The 22,666-nt window shown below is 39.2% G+C and overlaps 1 protein-coding gene across 5 annotated transcripts in view; it reads right to left on the bottom strand.

The window, feature by feature from the left end:
• MCC (MCC regulator of WNT signaling pathway) overlaps window positions 1–22,666 on the bottom strand; it is a 202,095-nt gene that overhangs the window by 143,410 nt on the left and 36,019 nt on the right. For 2 of the 5 annotated variants that reach the window (XM_031042810.1, XM_005142072.2), the window contains exon 1: window positions 16,353–16,471. The exons of the other annotated variants lie outside the window; for them this stretch is intronic. In XM_031042810.1, coding sequence (XP_030898670.1) covers window positions 16,353–16,409 — 57 coding nt within the window. In that variant the 5' untranslated portion in view covers window positions 16,410–16,471. Of the gene's footprint in view, window positions 1–16,352; window positions 16,472–22,666 lie in introns of those variants that run through there. 5 annotated transcript variants of the gene reach the window in all.

Here is a 22,666-nt window from a genome sequence, read left to right as displayed (position 1 = left end):
AAAGGACTGCCAACAGTTTTGCTAACAATTATCTCTACATATTTAAATAGGAGACACCATGGTCTAAAAGTTTCTATGTGTTATGGCTACCTTTATTTTAATCTATTCTCTCAAAACTACTGTCCCATCTCTTCAAACAATGCCATCAAATCTGCTTAAAAGCTGCAATACTGTCATTCTTAACAAGTAAAACTGTTCTAACTTAGCCTAGCATTAAAATCCTCTAAAAACCTTATCCAGAAAGTTTTTTTTCAATTGTAATTTCATATCCATGCTCTAATAAGACACACTCCACACGTCCAAGCCAGGTAACCGGAATTATCAATTTGACTAACAAGATTTCTGATAAAGCATGTAACGTCATTAGGAAATTGAAAGTTCTCATACACTACAATGACAGAATTGCATATATCCCACTAAATCTTGACAACTTGGTCCTTCAACCATTCCAGGATAAGTCAGATAGATTATTTAAAGTTACCAACTGTTTGCCATCTCCTATTGAACTAAATGAGAAGTACAGCTTTAGATATAGCCCAGTTGCATGGGAAAAATCTGGAAAATTTGGAAAACAGAACTATAAATAGACTGTGAATCACTTGTCTCTGAGAGACTACATAAATTAATCATTTTAATATCTCAGTAACCCAGTGGCAAACCTATTTTGATCATGTATTTTCACCTTTAGAAGAAATGAAGGAGAAATCCACTTGACTTACAAAATAGAAAAAAAAACCAACAAAAACCCCCACAAACTTTCAAAAGTAGTTCTAGAATTCATACTTCATAGAGTTTTACAGTCAACAGGTAGGAAAAAAAAAGTCTTTACTGTTAGATTTTAAAAATTAACTCAGTTGTCAGAATGATGTTCTGAAACCCCTCTGAAGTAAAGAATCAGCAATAATGGCAAGTGATTGTAAATGAAAAACTTATTTAACTTCTCATGATACATCCAAGGTTCATTTCCTCTTCTTCCTCCCCTCCACCTCACCTTTGAACCCCTCAAATGGACTCAATCCTATTCTGTTTTTCTCACATTGAAGGGTACTTCCATCCTAGTTGCACCAAGTATTCAACTGAGTGTTCACATAGCTGACTACTATTACTAGACAAGTGGTGTTAAGAGATGGTTCCTTCCATGGGAAAGGAGAAGGGAATTACTAATTTTTAACAGTTTTAATCCATTAGGAGCTGTGCTTAAAAACTGTGAATTAACTGGGGTATGTATGGATTCTTATCACTGTAGAATTTTCTGCTTCTCAGAAATGCCATCCCATTAGTTACTGACAGTAACACACAAACATGCCAGACACATCTGTTATTTCCAGGGAACTTGGAATTATGCAGTACTAAGCAACCAGGATACCTATACCCACATCAGGAATTATTCACATTCTTCTTAGATTGAATTTACTATGAATATGTCTTTGAAATGGAAGTTTAATTTCAAAGTTGATTTAGGTGAGCCAACTGAGCTGGATTCTGCATTAACAGCAAACTCATTATCACTGGAAAGTCCCACATTACAGCATTTCAAATCCAAAATCTAAACTTAAACTTTCATACTGGGATTTCTGTAGCACTGCTTTTTCAGATCTTATGAATGCAGCAATACATGTGATAGAACACACATAATGTCAACATCTGGTGAGAAGTAAAACTGCAAAATTCTTCTTTTTTTCTCTTGGAATGAAAACTTGTTCCATGAAAAGCCACTAGAACTTCCTTTAAAAATTAGCAGCAAGGGCACAGAGAAGAACAGTGGAAAGGTTTTCTTCTTTTTCCATTCTTTTTTATTTATTTTTTAAGCAGTGTTGGTAGTCCTTTGTAGTAGTTTGCCATTTATTTTGTGTTGTTTCTTTAAAGCAAACCCATGAAAAATCTATTAAATCCTAATCATACCACTCTGCAGAATGAAATAAAACATTTAAATAAACTGATGATTTCTGATATATATTTCTTGTAAGGAATGCATAGGGTCCTGGTGTGAAAGTGGCCCAAGAAGTCTAGTTAATATTCAAGGATCACGTCCTTCAAGCTCAAGATAAGTCCATCCGAGCACGTAGAAGTCAGGCAAAAATGCCAGGAGGACTGCATGGGTGAACAAGAAGCTCCTGGCAAAACTCGAACACAAAAAGGCAGGTAATGAAGGAGGAATATAGAGATGTTGTCTGAGCTTCTAGGGATGAGGGTAAGAAAGCCAAAGGCCAAAAGGAATTGAATCAGTCCATGGATTACAAAGACAACAAGGGGTTCCCTAAGTAGATAGGTGACAAAAGGAAAGCTACAAAAAACGTGGGCCCACTGCTGAATGATGCAAGGGACGTGGTGACACAGGATATGGAAGAATGCCTTCTTTACCTAAGCCTTACCTAGCAAGACCAACTTTCAGGAATTCCAGGCCCCACAAACCAGGGAGAAATGCTGGAGCAAAGAAGACGTACCTTAAGTGTAAGAAGATAAGGTCAGGAAAGACTTAAGCAACTGGACACACGTAAGAGCATAACCTGATGGATGTACCCATAAGCATTGAGGGAACTGGCAGATTTCATTGTGAGGCTGGTCGCTCTTGAAAACCTTTGCTTGATCATGGAGACCAGGAGAAGGACTCAAAACAGAAGAAAAGCAAATGTCACCCATATCTTTAAGAAGGGCAAGACGAAGTACCCGGGAAACTACAGGCTAGTTTTCAATTCCTGGGGAAGTGATGGAGTGATAGTAATCCTTAAAATAATTTCCACGCATATGAAGGACAAGAAAATCATCAGCAGTTGTCAGCACAGCTTTACCTAAAGCAAGTCATGCTTGACTAACACGATCATCTTCAACAGTGGCATGGTAGATGAGAGGATAGCAGTGTGTATTTTCTACCTGGATTTCAGGAATGCCTCTGACAGCATACGTTATGCAATCCACTTAGAGAAGCTGCTGATGTGCAGGCTGGGTAAGCAAACAGTGAAGTGGACTGAAAACCAGCTGAACGGCCATACCTAGAGAATGGTTATTAGTAGAACAAAGTCTGGTTGGAGGACAGGAATTGACAGTTACCCTAGAGGTCTTTACTGGATACAAATATTGTTTCATATCTTCATTAATAATGTCAATAGTTGGCAGAGTGCATTCTCAGCAAGTCTGCAGATGACACCAAACTACGAAGAGGGACTGACACCCCAGAGGGTTGTGCTGCCATTTAGAGGGACCAGGAGAGGCTGAAGAAAGGGGCTCACAGGAACCTCATGCAGTTCAACAAGGGGAAGTGCCAAGTCCTACAGCTCAGGGGGAGGGACAGCCCCAGGCATCAGAGCATGCTGGGGTCTGCCCAGATAGAACGCAGATTGGCATAAAAGGCTCTGTGGGTCCTGGTGGACAGCAAGTTGAACATGGGCCAGCAACGTGCCCTTCCTGCAAACAAGGTGTTTGGTATCCTGGGATGCAGTAGACAAAGTATTGCCATTAGACAGAGAATTATTATCTTTCCATTCCTACTCAGCACTGGTGAAGCCACTCCTGGAGTGCTTGCTCCAGTTCTGGGCTCCTCAGTACAAGACAGATATGGACCTAATGGACAGAGTCCGGCCAAGGGCCACCAACAGACTGGGGCACCTCTTCAAGGAGGAAATGCCAAGAGTGCTGGGATTGCTCAGCCTGGGGAAGAGAAGGCTCAAGGGAGATCTGATCAATGCATATAAACACGTGAAGGGGAGATGCAAAGAGGACGGAGACAGGCATTTTTTCAGTGGTGCCCAGTGACAGGACCAGAGGCAATGAGTACACACTGAAACACAGGAGGCTTCCTCTGGACATCAGGAGACACTCTGACTGCGACGGTGACTTAGTACTGACACAGGCTGCCCGGGTAGCAGAGTCTCTATCCTTGGGCATACTAAAAAACTGCCTGGACATGGTCCTGGGCAGCTGGTCGTACACGACGCTGCTTGAGCAGAGGTCTGGACCAGATCAGCCCCAGAGATCCCCACCAGCCTTAATGATTCTGTGATTCTGTAATGGAAAATGGTATCTCATTACTGAAGAATATGACCATGTGACATTTTTGCCTATATCTCACTGGCACCAATTACTAGGTTTGAAACTGTCTAAATCAAAGAGATTCAGTATAACACACAGTGCAGAAATATAGGAAGTTAAAGAAATTCTTACAGTAAAGGATAAAATCTACCTTCATGAAAAGCAATTAGCATGTTTATTTCCACTGCAGAAGAGATAGGTATCAAAATTCAACTACATGAAGTTTCATAAAGAAAGATAATTATGGGTGCTTACAGGTATTCAGCCCTGCAGGATGTGAGACAGAATCTGCAAGAAAAGAAAAAAAGGTTCTGTGCTTTGCAGAGATCTCTCACAGAGCAACTGAATTAATACAAACCTCCATGCCATCACAGCTTAACTGTCAGAAATCAATATACCTTTTTCTACTTTGCACAACAGGTAAGATAGCCACCAGTGGAGGAGCAGAAGTAGAGAGATGCTATCTATTCTTAAAGGCAGCATCTCTTAAGTCAGAAGAAAAGTGTAATTGTAAATATTTTAACAACTTTTTTTTTCCTTCATGTGTAGCAGTCACCTCAATACTGCTACCACAGTGGTACAAGTCACAGCAGTTAACTGAAACATCATGCTGTAGGCAGAGATAAATTTTCCCTCAAATATTTATTTACTGATTTCACTGAAAGAAACTACATGATTACTTCACATGGTCCAGACCTTCCACCAAGTTAGTTATACCTGGTAGAACACTGGTATCCTAAGCATCATGAGAGAGTCATTTGTTCCTACAGGAATCAATTACCAGACATATAAAGAAAGAAGAAGCTATGAACAGAGAACTCTTAGACCACCATGAGTTTAAATAAGAATCAAGTATGTCTTCAAATGAGTTCACATTAAAAAAACCACTTAGGTCACTAAATCAAACAACAGCAGCATCAGTAACTTGCAAAAATTACGCTGTGCAAGCAAAAGGGAAAAAAGAGATGAAAAGGGAGAAAAATGAACTTATTTCATGCAGGTTTAGCAACAGAAAAAGACAGTCCTCAGCACACCATTCTTAGGCAGGTACCCAGTCTATTCTGCAGATGACCACTTTGGTTTGTGCAAGTGGCTGCAAAACCCATGTCAACTACACTTGAAATAAGTGAAAGTCCAAGGAAGGATGACATAGTTGACATGCCACTTGAAGAATGGTAGTACCAACCCCAACTACTGTTAATAAGCCAGATTCTACTATTTAATATGTCAACAGGTTAAGAGTAAGCAACCTGTGCAACTGAAATAGGATGCAAAGTGCAAAAGAGTATTATATAGGATGCATTCAGCCACCTGAAGGGTAATTCTTAACAGAAAATGAGAACAGTTTGGGGTAGGGTTATCTCAGCTTCTTGTAGATGAAGGTCAGATAACAATGTAATTGCAAGCAAATGATATATTTGGGTTTACAGTCTACAAAGGATAGACATTGCAAGACAGGCACCTGTGCTGTTTTGTGGGAACACCAGCTTCACCCAAATTTCTGCAAGCATGGTTAACAAAGGTATGAAGTTGTCAAATAATTCTGAATTTATCACATAGCACAGTAGTGATCCTATATTTCTCTGTCATCAGAGCCATCTATCATAGGTGTGTGTTGACAATTGTAAATATACAACTGCAACAAAATTAATTTAGTCGCTTAGAAACATTTCCAAAAGTTGTTCTGACATACCAAAAACCAGAGGTGCTGTTATGATTCTAGCAAACACTGAAATATCCACACATTTTAAAATGTATAAATTTTTAAAACAGTATCTCATTTCAGTTATGAGCAGATGGCCGTAAGCCTGATGCAGATTTTTACTTTGTGATATATCCTCGTAATCTGCAATAAAATCCAGCAACCACCTGCTGAAGCATTTCCAAAATTTAGAATGCAACCAGTAATACTGCAACCAGTAATAAAGCCCAGAATCTGAAACTTAGACATGCTGGATTTACAATGTTAATACAAACATAACTCAAAGCCTTTGCACTAATGTATTAGAAGAACAACTGTATGCTTTATCTCTGCACAGATGGGAAGCTTGCATATATTTCCTATACCCACATCTATTCACATCTAGTCTCTCCTTTCCGGGCTTCTTTTCCATTCCACTTTATTCCCAGCTTGCTGTTCCACAGCCCACAGCCACGTCTCAACCATTCCCTTTCTCAGCTGCCCCCTCTGAAACTCACAGGTCCCCGTCCTCATCTCCCAGCACAGACATACCCTTAACACACCCAGTTTCCTGCCGAACAAGTGCTCTCAGTGATCTCTGTGACCATGTCCTTCTGTGCCACCTCTTCACTTCAAGTCCCAGGTTCTCTTTCCAGCAAACCTTCAGCCTCCTTTGTATGTCTCAGCAAGGCTCTACCTCCCTTGTGTCTCTTCTCAATTTTCAAGTCCAGCTCTTGTCCTTTACAACTTTTAATCAGAAAGCCTGATCTTCAGAAACTGACAAGGCTGGGAACTGTCTGAGTCCAGACATCTTCACACCTTCTCATAATGACTGTAGCCTAACCCCAAAATCCAAGGAACGACTGCCAGTGGAATCCAGTGGAAGACTGCCAGTAATCTCTGAGATAAAGCAAACCTATTGAAATCTTCACTGCGGAAGCTTTAGCTGCAGTGTCATAGACAAATCTAGTGCTGAGCACTTGCAAACATTTTTGCCTGCTTTCCTGAATAGCTACATGAGATCAGCTAATAGAAAAACACATAAATGCTAATAACCTGGCAAATTACAATTTCTACTGCAAAGCTGTGTGGCAGCAGAAAGAATCACCAGATGTTCCTGTATTTTTAACATGAGGAAGTTTTGTCTGTTTCACTGGCTTCATTTGTGGAAATGAATGTAACATTTTGTCTGATAATTTTCCCAAGAAATTCAGCTTATGAAAGACAGCAATTTCAATTATTAAAAGGCTTGCAAAGGCAGAATACAACAGGTGTTTATGTCAGGAAACAACATTAATAGATGTCAGTATCACTTCCACCTAAAAAATATTAATGCTGTCAATGCATTATAATACAAAATCTTTCTTAAAGCTTTATTACAAAGCCAAGGCCAACAAAAATGCTGGAATTTCCTAATTACTATACATATTTAATACACAAAGAAAGATCTAGCATTTTAACAACAGTAAACTATTTCCACCTTATTTTGTTCAATGTTCTATACCTTAATAGCAAAAATTATGTTTAGAATTACAGCAACAGTCATTTCATAATTTCCTGTTCTTTACAACACCTTCTTGTTTAGCTGAAAATAGTGGACATACACAAGCACAAACAAGCAATGATGTCCAATCCCATTACAAAGTAAAAGAATCTTAAGATAGTAAGTAATGATAGTAATTTTTCACTCATGCACACTGATTACATTTTTATCTGCATTTAGAAATAATTAACTTTGAAACAGAGGCATTTGGATATTGCAGACAGAAACACCTGAAAGTTACATTTAAAAACACAAATTCAAGCACCACAAGTTTTTCTGCTTCAATTTCAGGTTCACCTCCTAAAGCTAAGTATTTACTTACATATTGGTTTAAAATATTTTGTATAATGCAGGACTTGCACTGAGGGAAGTAGCTTTTCCAATGTGCGTATCAAGGTAGCAGTTCAACAGCAGTGTGGGGCAGCACTCCAAAAAGAATTTCAGACAATGAAATGGAGAAGTCCACTGTGGAAACTGTTACCTGTTACCATGATTGCTTCCAGCTCACACAATTTATCTGTAATGCCAGATTTTGGATTCTACCATAACTCTTTGCTGACATCTGACTTTTCATAGTAAGTATCTTTCAAGTTATTTTTAGGGTTCGCACCACAGCTTAACCTATCTTTTAAGAAATTAACAATTCTCAGAGTCAGCACAGCCCAAGCCCCTATAGCTCTGGTGCCCTCTCTATTCTATCACCAAGGCCCTTCTTCAACCAAGAAGCTGGTTTAATGTCTTGCCTGACAAAAAAAAAATCTGTCATCACAAATAACAATACTGAAAAACTGAGATGAAACAAAACTGATTTATACTTTTTCTCCAGAATTCAGATACCAACTACATGCTTTCCAAAGCTCTCACTTAAAAAAAAAAAAAAAAACAAAAAAAAAACACCAACACGCTAGTCAACTTTACAGTCTAGGACAAAAATTTATACATAAGTGGAGTACACATAAACGTATTGAAAAAATACTTATGAATTTAAATTTGACAATCTCAAAACATTTATGCCAGTATTTTAATTTCAATGGCAAATTTTCATGTATAACAACCACAACAGACTTGCAATATGCAAGCCAATTTCCAGAATTTCACAGAATATTTCTGTTTATACAATCACAGAATCATAGAATCATGGAATAGTTAGGGTTGGAAAGGACCTTAAGATCATCTACTTCCCTGTATTCATCCCAGGCTGCCTGTCCTTGCTTCCACCTTTTATAAGCCTCTTTCTTCCTTCGAAGTTTCCTCAGTAGCTCCTTACCCATCCAAGGAGGTCTCTTGACGCTCCTGCTGCACTTCCTTCTAGTTGGAATGCAACACTCCTGAGCTTGTAGCAGGTGATCCTTGAATATTAACCAAGAGTCTTCTGCCCTCCTGCCCTCTAGGGCTATTTCCCATGAAACCTTACTAAGCAGGTTCCTGAAGAGACCAAAGTCTGCTCTCTTGAAGTCCAGGGCAGTGAGCTTGCTGCACGTGCTTCTTGCTCTCCTGAGGATCTCAAACTCAACCATCTCATGATCACTACAGCCAAGGCTGCCCTGGAGTGTCACATTTCCAATGAGCCCTTCCCTGCTGGTGAGCACGAGGTCAAGCAGGGCACCTCTCCTTGTTGGCTCCTCTGTTACTTGCAGAAGGAAGGTGTGTTCCACAGAGTCAAGCAACCTCCTGAATTGCTTGTGCTGGGCCGTACCATCCCTCCAACAGATATCAGGGTGGTTGAAGTTCTCCATGGGAACAACAGGCTGTTCCTGTCTATCTATAGAGTGCTTCATCCACAGGTTCCTCTTGATCAGGTGGTCTGTAACAGATCCCCATAGTAATGTCTGCCATTGATGTTCTCCCTTTAACCCTGACCCACAGACTCTCTGTTGACTGCTCACCTGCCCCCAGAGTTCCATACACTTCAGCCTATCCCTAACATAAATAGCAACTCCCCCATCCCCATCTGCTGGGCCTGTCTTTTCTAAGGAGCCTTATTAGAGATGATAGCAATTTAAATCTTAAAAATATCACAGAATCTAGAATGCTTTGGGTTGGAGAGGTCCTTAAATCACTTAGTTCTGACCTGCCTTGCCACAGGCAGAGACACTTCCACTTGACCAGGTTGCTCAAGTTCCATCCAATCTGTCCTTGAACACTGTCAGGGATGGGGCAGCTACAGCTTCTCTGGGTAGTCTGTTCTCACTACCTTCATAGTAAAGAATTTCTTCCTAATATCTAATCTAGATCTCTCCTTTGTCAGTTTAAAGCCATTCCCCTTTGTTCTGTCACTACATTCCTTGTAAAATGTCCTTCTCCAGATTTCTTGTTGGCCCCCTGAGGTGCCGGAAGACTGCCTTTTCTTCTCCAGGCTGAACAAGCCCAGATCTCTCAGCCTGTCCTAACAGGAGAGGTGCTTCAGCCCTGTGAGCGTCTTCATGGCTTCATCTGGACTCACACAAGCAGCTCCACATCCTTCTTGTGATGGGGTCCCAGAGCTGGACACACAGACTGCAGGTGGGGTCTCACAAAAACAGAGTAGAGGGGCAGGATCACCTTCTTTGACCTTCATAATCCTTTTGGTGCAGCCCAGCAGATAGTTGGCTTTCTGGGTGCAAGCATATACTGCCAGCACATGGTGAGCTGGCAAATAACACCCCCCAGTCCTGCTTCATCAAAGCTGCTCTCAAACTGTTCTCTACCCAGCCTGTATTTGTGCTTGGGATTGCCTTTGTAAAGTGCAAATAAAAATACAAATCATACATGCATAAATGCAATTCATATGGCAAATTCTTAAATGGGACTGGCTAATGCAGGCTACCAGCAGTGGCAAAACACTATCTTTAGCAGCACAAGATCTCTACACTAAACCTCCATGATTTCATCACAGTGAATCTTTGAATTCAGAGATCATCACATTTCCATACAGAGTATGTAAGTTGATATATTATTACTACACGTCACAGAAAAGCTCAAATGGGCTCTTCCATGCTTTCTAGGAAGCATGAATTCCCAGTACAGGTAACACCTGCACCCAGAAATGTTATACAATAAACACAGATGCACCAGGAACACATTTCCTTTCCAAAAACATCATTAATGTTACTTTCACAGCATACATTTGTCCTAGCTGATTGTTTAGCCCATAAGGCATTTTTAAACATGATTTTTTAGGAACAAGGAATATTAAAATATCAGGCAGACACATTACATAATCTATGTATGTTTATTAGGAAGCTGCAGAAGAGTATTATCTGTGCTGACAGTGCCTGGGCATTCTCACTAATCTTTTTATAGTGCTCCAATTTAATAACATCAAGCCTGGAACACACTCTGAGCCTGATAAGCAGCTCACAAAAATAAAAAAAAAAATTCTTTGAAGTCACTATGTTCTTTTTACACTGAAAATACCCTGCATCAGTCACACTATAAACTACACAGATCAATCATGCCAAAGCCTCTTCTGCATGACTATGGATTCACATTCATGTTCTGACCCATGTTCCTAAAATCACCAGCTCAGCTCACTGAAAACATATAATAAAACCTGTCTATTAAAAAACTGTGGATGTCCAAATGATTCCAGAAAAGCTGATCTTCCCATTTCAAAGGATGCTTTCACCTATATAATTTAGCTTAAAATTTAAAAAATAAAGTATAAACATAAATTACATTTTTCAAAGAGATAAACCAGCTGTGAATATTTCACAGATCCAGACCAAAGTGTATGTTCACTATCCAGGAGCATGTCCACTGAAGTTTCCCACTGGACTCCTTAAATTCTGCAGTTATATTTCACACTTACTGTCCCAACACCCCTCAAGGCTACAATACAGTACAGATTTACAAACTGTACCTCAGCATCTGTGAAGCAACAAAGCTGAGAACACTTTTATAACATTACAAGTGTTACTGCTGCCATCAGATGAAAGTTTTACCCAGTTCACCACTACATTTCTTTTCCTATCTAAGCATACTGTGCTCACTTTTCTAAGGCTTTTGCAGTTCACAAACACTGTTCACCTTTTTGTCTACTGTTGGCAAAGAAATCAGTTATGCAGCCTTTTTAAGGTTAAAATAATTTAAAAATATGCCATGCTTTGTATTTGATAACCACATTCCACTGTTTTATTGCAAGGTTGCAATATTTTGAAGGCTTAACAATAAGGATTTATCACACTTCCCAAAATGTCTTCTGGCTGGGGAAAGTATATACCCTCTCTTACAGCAAGATGCAGTACACTCTTCAATGTTACAAGTTGCATACAACTTTGACACAGCCAACACCATGTCCAGAAGCACAGATGGAATTGTAGTATGAAATGGTATTTACCTGCTCAGTAGTAGTACTGGAAGTATTCTGACATGCTTATTGCATGGCCAGAGACCATTCAGAAAGCAGATTCAATACTGGGTTGACATTTATTCTCTGATTTTCTTAATGAGAAGACTACCAAACCCAGAAAGATGAAACAAGCATTTGAGATATAAACGTAGCTGTGAAAGCATACAAAACCTGTTTCCCATTCCATCAGTGTTATTTCCTCAGATGTATGTACAGCATAAGAACAAGCTGATGCTTGTTCTAAAAGAACACAGCCACACATGGAAAAATACCTCAGGGTAGGGATTGCCACTGCTGAACTTTCCCTTATAATGAGGTTTGGCCCAATATCCTGTTCTTCTGCTGGTTACCTACCTCACCCCACAGCTCTCCTCAAGCTTTGTCACTCACCTCAGATACACAGCTTCAAACCATGCAGCCCTTTTTCTTTCTTTCTTTCTTCTACATGATTTTTTCCTCAAATCATAATTTCTAAGTATAGCAGCAGTGGAACACAAATTTTAAACTGAAATACTGTCCTATCATAATATCATAAAAAAGTCACAATTTAAGCATTTGAAACTTCGCTCTTTCTTTACCTCTTCACATCTGGTATTACATAAAGGAATTTCCTTCTTATGAACCCACTATTCTGCTTCCTCCACAAATACAAACCTCAAATCCTATCTTCCCTTCCCAGTATTTTAAATACTGCATTATTAAAATAAACAAATGAGTAAGTTACTATTTTTTCCAAGACAAATAGCCCATCTGTTTATGCCACTCAGTGTAAAGGTTTAATGAATATGCAGCTGTTCCTAATGCTGCAAGCCACAACATTCACATTCTAAACACTTGACTTGCAAGCCTAAAGAATGAAGCAGAAAGTTTAAATTATGCATTTAAAGCACCGTGGTATCCTCTAATTTTGCTGTGCAAAAAAGAATAATTTAGCTCTTAAGTATTCAACTGAGAAAAATATCATTAACATCAGCACTTGCGTTTTCTTCAGGTTCCTATGCTATTAAACTGTTTCAGAATTAAGCAAGGCCCTAACTGCTGACCACATTCAGGCCAACAGGTCAGACCACAGGTCTTCCTAACTCAATGCACCATCTCAACAGTGGATGGCCAGGGGAACATACAAGAACAAAGCTAGTATGTAGTGATACCTCCACAGAATGCTGGAGCTTAAAGCCAAGTAGTGTCACTGAATTTTGAAGAAGAAGATAGAGATTATATCCCGAGATGAGCACCTCTTTCTGGAGAAACACTGAATATGTACAAAGCACATAAATTCTGATAAAATATTTAATTTTTAGCTATGAAAATCAGTCTGTAATTGTAGTTTCTATGCACCAAACTGCTTACCTGTGTGTGTTTTCAGTAATGTTCACAATGTTGGCTTTAAAAATACACCTTGTTATTACATTAAATGTATGACTAAAACATTGAAGGGATCCAAACAGTTCTAACCTAATTTGGGTGGCATGTATTACATACAAATTACATCCTTCCTTGCTTAATCCTTAAAAAGCAAACTCCATGAATTATGTTAAGCCGGAATTTTGACAGGTGAAAACCTTGTCAAAACCCATAACAGGAGGATAGACAAAGCTTGGTTGGACACTGTTACTTACTTACAAAAGTATCAAAGGCTGTCGTACATTCTCATGGAGTACAGTAACAGTCATCTGCAAATTCTAGAGCTTCTAAATTTGCTTCTCTTAATGAAACATGTTTAAAACCTCTCAAATCTAACAGCACCACCGAGCAAATCTTGCTATGTAAAAATAACACTACTACTTCTATATCTTTATGCAGTTGTAACACACTGTATCTACTATGGGAACAGCATATTGGTTAATCTTTCTTGAGGGGGAGAAGAAGCAGAAGAAATGGGGTAAAATACCAATGTATGTATCAATAAACAAGAGCTTGAACTCTGGAGCTAAGAAACCATAGAGCATAAGTTCTCTAGATGTCTGATTGACCTATGACAGAAATCAGAGGGTTGGGTTGTTTTTTTTTGCTTTCTGCATGACCTTTGGATGGGGGCAGGTGAGTAAATAAGACCATCAAGGTCTCCATTTACTGGGGCAAGAGTTCAAGGAGAGCAAACATCAATCAAACACAAATTTCTACCATCACACCATGTCTTGAAAAAAAAATCCCTTAATTTTTGCCCACTGCTCAAAAAGATATGTAAATCCCCAGGAGAAAGTTTCAATACAAATGGAATGAGTTCAAATAATTTCATTTTCTACTTTGTCTAAAGCATTAGTTCAAGAATTTAACATATCTTCAGGGCTTTGTAGTTTTTCTTGATTATTTCAAATAACAGTAGTTTCATGCCAAAATCTCCATGTACGGAGATAAAGATCAAGGCACCTACACCAAAACCCACTCTGCACCACCTGAATCATAGTCTTTATTGGTCTGTTATCATATATTTGTCCTTCAGATATATATACTGGTAGCAACCCACTGTAATGTGAAAATTTGAGCTGACTGTAGAGATAGAGGTGCAGTTGAAAACACACTAAGAGAGCAATCATTTAATCAATTCTTATTGTAGCCAGTTTTTCGATGTTTAAATGGACACAACACTACTGTCTTCCACTGATCAAAACCAAAACACATCATACAGAAGATACAGCCAGAAAGGAAGGAAAAGGGGGAGAGCATGACATACAGGTGAGAAACACAGATACACAAACCCTAGGTAGAGCCTTTAGCCAGGATTTTCCATCTTCAGCTACAGCAAGAAAAACAACACCCGTCAACAACAGAAAAAGGCTTAATATGAGCATACAAACCACAGGGAGTTGGCTAATTGAATAACGGTTAGAGGTGAGCAGCTAACTGTTTCAGAGTACTTACGCATTTTTTCCTCTATGGGAGGTGGAATATGATGATGCTGTAAAAGCCTCCATATTTCATTGAAAACATACAGGTTTATCTAAGACCAGTCAATCCGAAACTGACCGGGCCCTTGGCATGATTCAGTCTAAAAGCACATTTGTACAAGCAGCAAAAATCCCAAAGATGAAGACTAGCAGCAAAGCAATGATGATTAGTAGCTAGAGAAAGTCAGGAGTGCAATATCTTCCCTAGTATATCTGCAGTCAGAAAGGGCCCTATTTCTAACTCACCCGCAGTGCCAGAGGACAAATGTGAATTAAATAGTAAATTTGTTGGAAAAAACAAACAAAACCCCCACAACAAAAATGCTGCACAGTGCATAGTTACACATTTTTTTTCAGTATTTCCCGTGTTAAAACATCAGAAAAAAAGGTATTTCTTACAACAAAAGTCTTACACTTTGTGGATGTGTGAAGTAAACTCTCATAGGTAGTATTTCAAGGTAGCAGTGCTACCTTGCTTCAAATAACAACCCAAGCATCAAATCTTTGTGTCACTCCATGTTTTATGTGATCCTGCAGAGTCTTGGAAATTAAATGTTGAGGGGACAGAAAGCAGTAATCAGCAGGCCATCAATACAACTGTAGCCAGAAAGACTGTGGCAAACTCCTAGCAAAGTAACCTGAGGTTTTATGCTAAGTTTATGACTCCCATTTGTGCTGCACCGCTAGACACATACACGCATTATTTTAAAAGTAACACAGAGTTAATTAAATTGAACTCTTTTGTACTTAAAGGAGGAACACATGAAATGTCTTTCACAAGAACTGCCCAGTCACAAATGCATTGTTCCTCTTTCACAGCAGCATACTGTATTTGCTTAGGTCTTACACATATACTCTGCCTCCCCCTACACTTTGTCACCCTCACTAGCCTACTGATTTATTTTATATATATATATATTTATATTTATTCTATACCCCAGTGTCTCCTTTCTCTGTACAATGAACACCAGAAAATGTCAACTCTCTCATTCTGCCAAGCATACCCTATCTAATACTTATACATACAAACAAATTATATGTTACAGTAAAAGCTGTACTAGAGACATTGGCAAAACAGAAAGGGAAGCATTTCAGTTAAACTAGGACAATACAGGCTGCATATTCAATTTTCTACAAAGTAACCTTAATCAAATGCTCTGGATTTTGTAGCATAACTAAAAGAGCAGTTCTCAGTAAAGTCTGTAAAGGATGACATACCTAAGACATTTTAGTAATTGACTTCTAAAATATTTATTAAGAATTTACATAACATCGGTATGGCTATACTTTCAGATCTATTAAAAACACAACACAGACTTGTTATACAAAAAGCAGACATACCCACAACTGAAAGAAAAAGCAGCTTACTACCAGTGGAAAAGCATAATGTTTCGCATGGCTTGTTTTCTCTTAGGTAAAGAAGAAAAGTAACTTAATTCATCTAACCTAAAGACACATCATCACCATGGCTAAATACAAGCAAACACAACTTTTGACCACATTGTTGTCTTACCAATAAATATTTGTCATCTTCCATTCTCCTACTCTTCTCCTAGATTAGTAACCATCTGCTTAATCTCAGCTGAGATCTCTGTGTTTCACCTACTGCAAAATTAATGTTGGGTATAAAGACAGCTCTTTGGAGGCAAGGCAAGCTCTACTGCAGGGTAACAGGAAAAATGTCTCTACGTGGTTACAATAATTTGGATTTCACCATCTATTCAGAGTAAAGCAGAAAAAAGTTCAGTCATTTCCTGACTTGCATAGCAAGTTATAGCAAAATACACATTCTATTAATTTTTAATTGCATTGCTTGCATACTGAAAAGCCCCAGAGGGAAGCGTTTCTTTCTAAAGCATAAAGAAGGGCACTGAAACTGCTTACCTCACTCAGCTCTGCAGGGGAGTCATTTCCATATTTCACAGCAACTCCAGAATTCATGATTAGACTTCTCAGGGCTTGATGACTTCTGCAGATTTTAATGCTTCAAAGCTTTGTTCAACTGATTCAGTACTTTCTTTTCCAAAATTTTATGTCTGACACATTTTGCTCTAGACAGCCATTTTTACTCTACACTGACAGTTTAAATTAACAATGCAAAATCTACTAAAAGAGCCAAGCTGATTTTGACTTCACAGACAATCCATTGCTGCAATAGACTTGCTAATATTGTGAAGTGCTCTGATAATGCAGGGAAGGAATTGCTTGCCAGGATCCCAAGGCTGTCTTAGTCCATCTCCAAGGTGTGTTTCATCTCTGCTGTTTGTTCTGTGCTGCTCTTTTCCACAGCTCTGTTTAAGAGCATTTCCCAATGCCCCTAACGTACTCAGAAAAATTTGATGAGCTTCGTGCAAGTTCACGGAGAAATTAAAAGGAAAGTGCTGCTACGGTCTTCAAGGAGGGAGAAAGGAAAAGACAGAAAAGCTCTTCTATTCGAGATGAACCAATGCTGCACTTCACGCTAAAGTTTCCCCTGCCAGTGAGCCTGGAGTTTAAGTGGTTTATGATCAAACACAGCTGTCTTTGCTGCTGGCTAAAGGGTGCATGGAAGGGGCGGTACTAAAAGAGGGTGTAAGTGGGAGGGAGACAGCTACAGAGAGTTCATTTTGGAGTTATAGGCATCTTTCCAGCTTTCTGCATGCTAACTACTATACACAACACTATAAAGCTAAATAAAGGAAATGCCACCTGGATAACAATAAATTTGATTCCTATTCCCATGTGCAATTAAGTAAGGAAAGTTGGGGGATTTATGGGTATGGGGGTTGTAACAATTTCAAAAGGTCACAGTAAGCCCAAAAGCACCATTAGAAAACTGCAGGTTTTACATAACACACGGACATTTTACAAAGACTTTGGGGAGACGCTACAGGAGGAAGGAGAGAAAAAAAAAACCATTCACTTTCAGTATTCAACTAATAGTATTCAACTAGGAAAACCCTTAACAAGCTGGCTTTGTGGAAATGCTACACCCACTGTAAGAACAGACAACCTCCTTTCCCCTTCCTTTTATCCCCTAAAACAGTGACAGCCCCATGCTTCATAATGCTGGATTATGATGTACTTTTGGAGTTAGATGTAGGAAATACCATACTCTGCAGCTGAAATTTACCTGATCATCACTAAAGTGCTTACTGAGTTCCAAAAAAAAAAACCAACAACCAACCATGAGAAACAGGAACGAGTACTATGCAAGCTGTGGCACAACTCTGCTGGGAAAAGAAAACATTACCATGGGAAACAATGCTCTCCAAGACCAACATTTTGAAAATCACTTTGTGATATATTTTTTTTATTGTTAATTACAGATTAACACCAGTATGCAGACACAGGGATAATTCATCCCAATGACAATACAGAAAGTGCATTAAAAACAAGAACCAAGAAAAACACCTATCTATTGCTCTATAATACTAAAAAGCAGTAGCACTTTCTAGGTCCCTGTTCTTCCCCCATGCTCACCATCAGGAACTCTCCTCTGGCACAGGAGGAAAGGGAAATTACACAATCTCTTCACAAGACTTTTTACTTTTATCCTCCATGTCCATTTTCAACCCTTTCCTTTCTGGTTTTTTGGTTTGGGTTTTTTTTTTCCCCTATTCTCCAATTTGCTTTCTAGTAGTCTGTATTTTTGGGTTTCCCTTCCTCTTTTCATGCCCTCCTTGCATTGCCTCCATTCTTCATTATTTTCCGCCTTGAGAGAATCCTCTCTGCCTCATCTTACAATTCAGTTCTGTCGCTACGTTTAGTGCTTCTCTGTGTGTTTTTCCTTACTCATCCGCTTTGTTCCCGACATACGTTTCCGTTTATCGGCCCTCACAGACCGGCAGCGGGCTGCACTGCTCTCTGCTGGCAGATGGCTGCTCTCTCAGACACAGCATATAACTGCTACGCTGGGACGAACTGCTTCCCCTCTCCAGTGGGCAGGAAGCCAGGAAGACAGAGACTGCAGTATGGAACAGCATACCCACACAGTTTTGATCGACAGTCGTTTATACCCGGGAATATAGGTACTGTATAATGACTTACCTCATATTTCATGCATGATTAAAAAAGCAGCTTCAGTTCAAGAACTCCTGCAGCTGACACAGTACATTTAAAAATGTTTTACCAAGTTATGCTTTCATCAATGGGAGGGTCATAAAAGCTTTTGTATTTTGCATCATTACCCTTATCAACTTTTATATTCCTTCGTATAATCTGTTTAGAATCTTATCTGATCTTTGTCCAACTCTATCACAGGTTCACCGACACAGGGATGAGTCTCAGAATTAGTTAAGAATAAAGTTCTATGGTTTTCCTTTTCTAAAATAAATGCCTTATTAATTATGGCCTCAATATACTGCATTTCCTCTACTATATCCCTGTGTTGCCAAATACTTCCCAGATGACTATAAACAGGCGTTCAGAAATTAAAAGCTTTTATTTGCTTTCCCCCCTCACGATTCTTGTCCATTCCTGGCAGACTAGCCATCAGACAAACCACATGATACTATGGATGTATCCCAAATATAATGGTGCAGGACACTCAGAATCTATACCCAGATACATGTGGTCATATACCCAGATGCTGCACAGGATTTTTTTCTACCTCCTTCAGTAACTCTTTATGTTACTCCATATAGTAATATGGTGGAAAGAGACAGATCCTGACTGAAAACAATAGCAGAATTCATAGTTTCAGATGTACAGAAAAACATAGGAGATACATGCAGATACTTTCAGAACAAAGTTTATTTATAACTTAAAAATAATTGTAACACATTCACACACACAAAAAACCCCCCAACCAACCAACCAAACAAACAAAAAAAAACCAAAAAAACCCCAAAAAAACAGAAAGTTAAACCAAATTCTGGTGAAAAAAATTTTACCTTAACCCAAGTTGACTCCCATTCCAATCTCTGCACGGAGTGTTATGGGATTACACATTTCTTAGTCAGAAAGCATCAACTCTTAACTAACCTGTAAGTACTGGCACTGCTTGCTTCAATGTCTTTGTAAACTCTGAGGGTATTTCTTTATTGTGGAGGGCTAACTAACACTAAATGTAATCTTTCTTCTAAAATAGGCTTATTTTACTAACTGAATGAAAACATTACATCACAAAATTTCCAGAAAGAGCTGAACAATTGTCTCCATGCAGTTCCACCATTTTCAAATACATGTAAGGGATATAATACAGTAGCAGGATCCAAAGATCTTTGTTGAAGCTGAAGGGTATTTTCCCATTGACTTGTGCCAAAGTCAGGCTTTGAAGAAAACAAAGGGAAATCTCAGGTACAACAATTTTGCACTGCCAAGAAAAGAACAGAGTACCCTATAATCCAGCAAGAGAGAGGTGCTGGTTGGACACAGTCCCTCTTCTTTTTCTGTCTGGCAGCTGACTGTTCCTTCTTGCTCTCCCTAACCCAGTTCCTCACCTAGGAAAGTGATGCTCCCTTTCCCTCAATCTCATGCCTATCTGTTTTTTATCCTCTGTACTTAAGGAGGGGGTTGGCATGGCATGGGGATGGGAAAAGAAATCTCTTAACCTACATTTCTTAGCCCAAGAGGACACAGTCTGAGCAAACACCTCAGAGTACTACAATGCAAACAAAAGGAGGCTGTGCTTCCACTCAATCTCAGTGCATTCTGATCAATTACTGCATTTTATACCTCTAAAGCACTCATGATGCATACTGCTTGCAGGTAAATGCATCTGCACTGACAAATTCTTCCCAAGATAATTTCAGAATTATCCAGTAGCAACTATTAGGGTGGCCAGTTTGCTGACTGTGGATCTAATGACCCTATGGCCACTCTATTCCATTTGTTTACTTTTATGAAAATGTAGTAAAAGAATCATCAGTATGCATTCAGGATTCACTGAGGAGTCTATCTTTTAAGTGACTAATCATTTACTAAGATTTACTAGATCATCTGGTGTAGAAGGATTCTTTTTGACAAGATGCAATTCTCTTGCCCTACTCACCTTTGACTTCTGAAACTGCTATGGAAAATGGAAGAAGTTAGCACTGTAGTTATTTTACAAAGTTTCTCCCTCATAGTATGTCTGAGCAATTATAATACTCTATTTCTTAACAGTCACTGCAGCAGGTCTGACAATTGCCACACATGAATGTTTCTTCCTTGTTTTGACAACTGTGAAGTGAAAAGTACAACATAAAAGCAATTATCTATTAAGTACGTATGTATCACACAATTCTTCAGCATAGAATGTACCTCTTTCTGAGGAAGTTTCACTCCAAACACAATATGCACATTTAGCTGATCACCAATTCCAAATGTATGAGGTAAGGCCTTCTCGGTTAGTTCTGTTTAATTAACACTGTAATTGAAATGCAACTAATTGAAGTCCACTGAGCATTTAGTTTGTTGTATTTGTTTCAGTATCATCTCTAGAGTTAGAGCAGCACTCGGCACAATCACACACACACTAAATTACACCTACAAATACTGCAAATCAACTACACACGATTTGAATGCAACATGGTTTTGTTTTCACTCTGGCACAGAATATACTGGTGCAAATACAAAGTCTAAATTTCCATGGAGAAAATGATAGCAAGAAGACTAAACTTGGAAGCAGAAATTCAATACAGTAGCTGGATAATGCTTCCAGAAAATTCCATATTCAATAGCACTAATGCACTATCATTTAAAAGAGAGAGTCTGAAAGGGATGGTAGATTCTTCTTGATGCAAATGGTTCTCATTAATACAAGTGAAGATTATGCACCTAGCTTGAGGAAAAAAAAGTCCAACTCATTTGAAACAATTGCAGATAACCTTATACTGAAGAATCAAGCACTCTCTGAAGAAAACACAAGCAAACTTCTTTCCTTCAATCACAACATCTAAAACAGAGAACATGTCCAGAATAACATAATTTCCAAATAGCACTTCAATCAGCTACTCTCACCTGTTCACCATTCCTCAAATAATTAATCCACTTAAAAAGTCGCATCCTTGACCTCATCAGTCTCATTGGGAGTTCACATTTGATCTCTTTTTCCATCCTCCAGTATTTCACGCCATGAAGCCATTCACCAAGCTGTCAAACAGCCACTTCCACTTTCTGTCATTTTATTAAAACCCATACATTTTGATTCCCTCTGACCCCACAGAGCCTTAGCATCAGGTCAGGACAGGAGAATGACCAGGGAGTCAATATGTGCCTGTTACTCACTTTAGAGACTTGTCTGTGACAACAAAAGGGGAGACAGTAGCAATTGGTATCCTCCCTTCAAGTTGCAGCCACCTAATTATCATCACTGTTCATTTGTTCCTTGATTAAAAACACAACAAGGCCGTTCTGTAAAACACAATTCTTGCCATCATACTTCTGCTCAACTTCCCTTCATTGTCCTGCATTCCCTCAGTTGAGTCATGCATTCCTCCAGTTATTAACCACAAGGTAAATGAAGTAATTTCATTTCCAGTCTTTTCAGTCTTGGTAGCGAACTTGTGTTACCTCATTTTTACCAGCTGTGAACTGAAACTCTTTCAAAAATTATTATCTGCATAAGAAAGATTTGACTTTTAACAGTCCCCTGCTAAATCTCTCCTATGTTTCCCAATCCCTGATAGTTACATTCCCTCACTTACATTCTCTCCTTATTCCTAAATGCTCTTGGGTTTACATTTTGTCCTTCATACACTCTCATTTCCAGCTCCAGTTCCCACTCCACAAGCATGATCTTGTCTCTTCAAACATTCAGCAACCCAATTCATCAGCTGCCCAATTCTTTTACCCTTGAATTCTTCCAAGATGTCTCTCTGTGGTCAGTCCCTAATTATTTTCCCTACTTATAAGATTTCTCTCCACTATGACTTCCATTACTAGTGGCATACTGAACATTCAACTCCTTGACCTGGAGCAGTGACCACGTAAGTGCCCACAGTGACACAAAGAAGGGGGAGGCATCCTCACGCCTGGTATCACAAGAGCAGAGTAGAGGGGGCAGGATCACCTCCTTCAACCTGCTGATCATGCTCCTTTTGATGCAGCCCAGGATATGGTTGGCTTTCTGGGCTGCGAGCACACACTGAAGCCGGCTCATGTTAATTTTCTCATCGACCAACACCCCCAAGTCCATCTCTGCAGGGTTGCTCTGAATCTCTTCTCTGCCCAACCTGTAGCTGTGCCTGGGATTGCTCCCACCCAGGTGCAGGACCTTGCACTTGGCATGGTTA

The sequence above is a fragment of the Melopsittacus undulatus genome, chromosome Z (assembly GCF_012275295.1).
Source record: "Melopsittacus undulatus isolate bMelUnd1 chromosome Z, bMelUnd1.mat.Z, whole genome shotgun sequence".
NCBI lineage: Eukaryota > Metazoa > Chordata > Aves > Psittaciformes > Psittaculidae > Melopsittacus > Melopsittacus undulatus.
Note: the sequence above shows the minus strand (reverse complement) of the source record. Positions and strands in the feature narration are given on the sequence as shown.